This window comes from Cynara cardunculus (assembly GCF_001531365.2).
Source record: "Cynara cardunculus var. scolymus isolate 2C chromosome LG 9, CcrdV1, whole genome shotgun sequence".
NCBI lineage: Eukaryota > Viridiplantae > Streptophyta > Magnoliopsida > Asterales > Asteraceae > Cynara > Cynara cardunculus.
Window position 1 is genome coordinate 16,590,263 of NC_037536.1, and position 1,536 is coordinate 16,591,798.

Sequence of the window (1,536 nt, forward strand, 5' to 3'; positions counted from 1 at the left end):
TCGCATACCAACTGTGTGTTTCATACTTCCTCAGCAAGGAAAACCAATTCTTCTTCAATAAAATACAATTGAATCAGTCAACCTAAAAACCCTAATTCAATCAACGCAGCAGAGAAGAGTTGGTAGCTGTACCTGTAATCGCCATGGACGACGATCAAATTCCGGTGCTACATCTCGGCCAATTGAAAGTGGTATCGGCGCTAGGTCGAGGAGCCAGGGGCGTTGTGTTTCTGGTACAAGATCAGTCATCCAATGGTGAATTGTTTGCTTTGAAGACGATTTTGAGAGCTTCCATTACAAAGAAACTTAAGAAGACGACGGATAGCGGTGGTTGTGAGTGTAAGCAAGGTTTCTTTGAGCAGGAGGTGTTGCGATTGTCACAACATCCATTGTTACCGAAACTCCGTGGTGTTTTGTCCACTGAGAGTATCGTTGGCTACGCCATTGATTATTGTCCTGGACGTGATCTCAATTATCTTCTTAAGAAACAAACGGAGAGAATGTTTTCCGATGATACAATCAGGTAAATTTCGTAAGTTCTTTTGGAATTATGATCGTAGACGATACAAATGAACACACATTTCAGTTCCAGGTCGGTGACGCTAATTGAAGCGAATTCAGTCGATTGAGTCTGCTGGTGTTATCGTTGTGATTGTGTAACTATCGTTTTCATTTTGTGATTTTAGGTTTTATGCTGCAGAATTGGTAATTGCATTGGAGTATCTTCACGGATTGGGGATCGTTTACAGAGATTTGAAGCCAGAAAACGTAATGATTCAGGAAAACGGACATCTAATGCTTGTCGATTTCGATCTTTCGACCAAATTGTCGCCTAAATCTCCATCCAAAACTCGATCATCAAAAACCACGCCGTTACCAAAATCTGAGCCACCAATGAAGAACACAAATCGATTTTCATTTTTCCACAAATGTTGCCGCCCTGCTATATCGGCGGAAGACTCGGTACATCCAACAGAGTCGATCGACAACTCAGAACCGAATTGCGACGAGACTCATCACTCATTCTCAAAATCGAACTCCTTCGTCGGAACTGAAGAATACGTTGCACCGGAAATGTTACAAGGCAACGGCCATGATTTCTCGGTGGACTGGTGGTGTTTAGGCATTGTTTTGCATGAGATGTTGTACGGTAAAACTCCGTTCAAAGGAATGAACAGGAAGGAGACTTTTTACCAAATTCTGTCCAAGTCGCCGGAGCTGGTCGGAGAACCGACGCCGTTGAGAGACTTGATTCGAAAATTGCTGGTGAAGGATCCAAAACAGAGAATATTAGCGGCGGAGATCAAGGGCCACGATTTCTTCCGGGGAGTTGATTGGGAGAAAATCTTAGAAATCTGTAGACCTCCGTTTGTACCTGGACCGTCCGATAAGGAGGACATGGATGTAAATAAGAAGATGATCGATATAGAGTCTTTTGTCCAAGAGGTGTTTCAAGTCGATGATGACGTCCACGAGAAGGAACGTGATCATGCTTTCTTGGTTTTTTAACAAATATTGTTGGTGGTAAAAAAACAT

At 42.8% G+C, this 1,536-nt stretch overlaps 1 protein-coding gene across 1 annotated transcript; it reads left to right on the forward strand.

Moving 5' to 3' along the window:
* Nucleotides 1–1,536, forward strand: LOC112518367 (serine/threonine-protein kinase OXI1-like). The gene is made up of 2 exons (XM_025126033.1): nt 1–523; nt 687–1,536. The coding sequence occupies exons 1-2, from the start codon at nt 144–146 to the stop codon at nt 1,507–1,509; spliced, it is 1,203 nt and encodes a 400-aa protein (XP_024981801.1). The 5' UTR covers nt 1–143; the 3' UTR covers nt 1,510–1,536.

Excerpts from the sequence above, each read along its gene's own strand:
- LOC112518367 (XM_025126033.1), top strand. The coding sequence starts at position 144 with ATGGACGACGATCAAATTCCGGTGCTACATCTCGGCCAATTGAAAGTG. Across the intron at positions 524-686 it reads TTTTCCGATGATACAATCAG|GTTTTATGCTGCAGAATTGG; the intron begins GTAAATTTCGTA and ends TTGTGATTTTAG.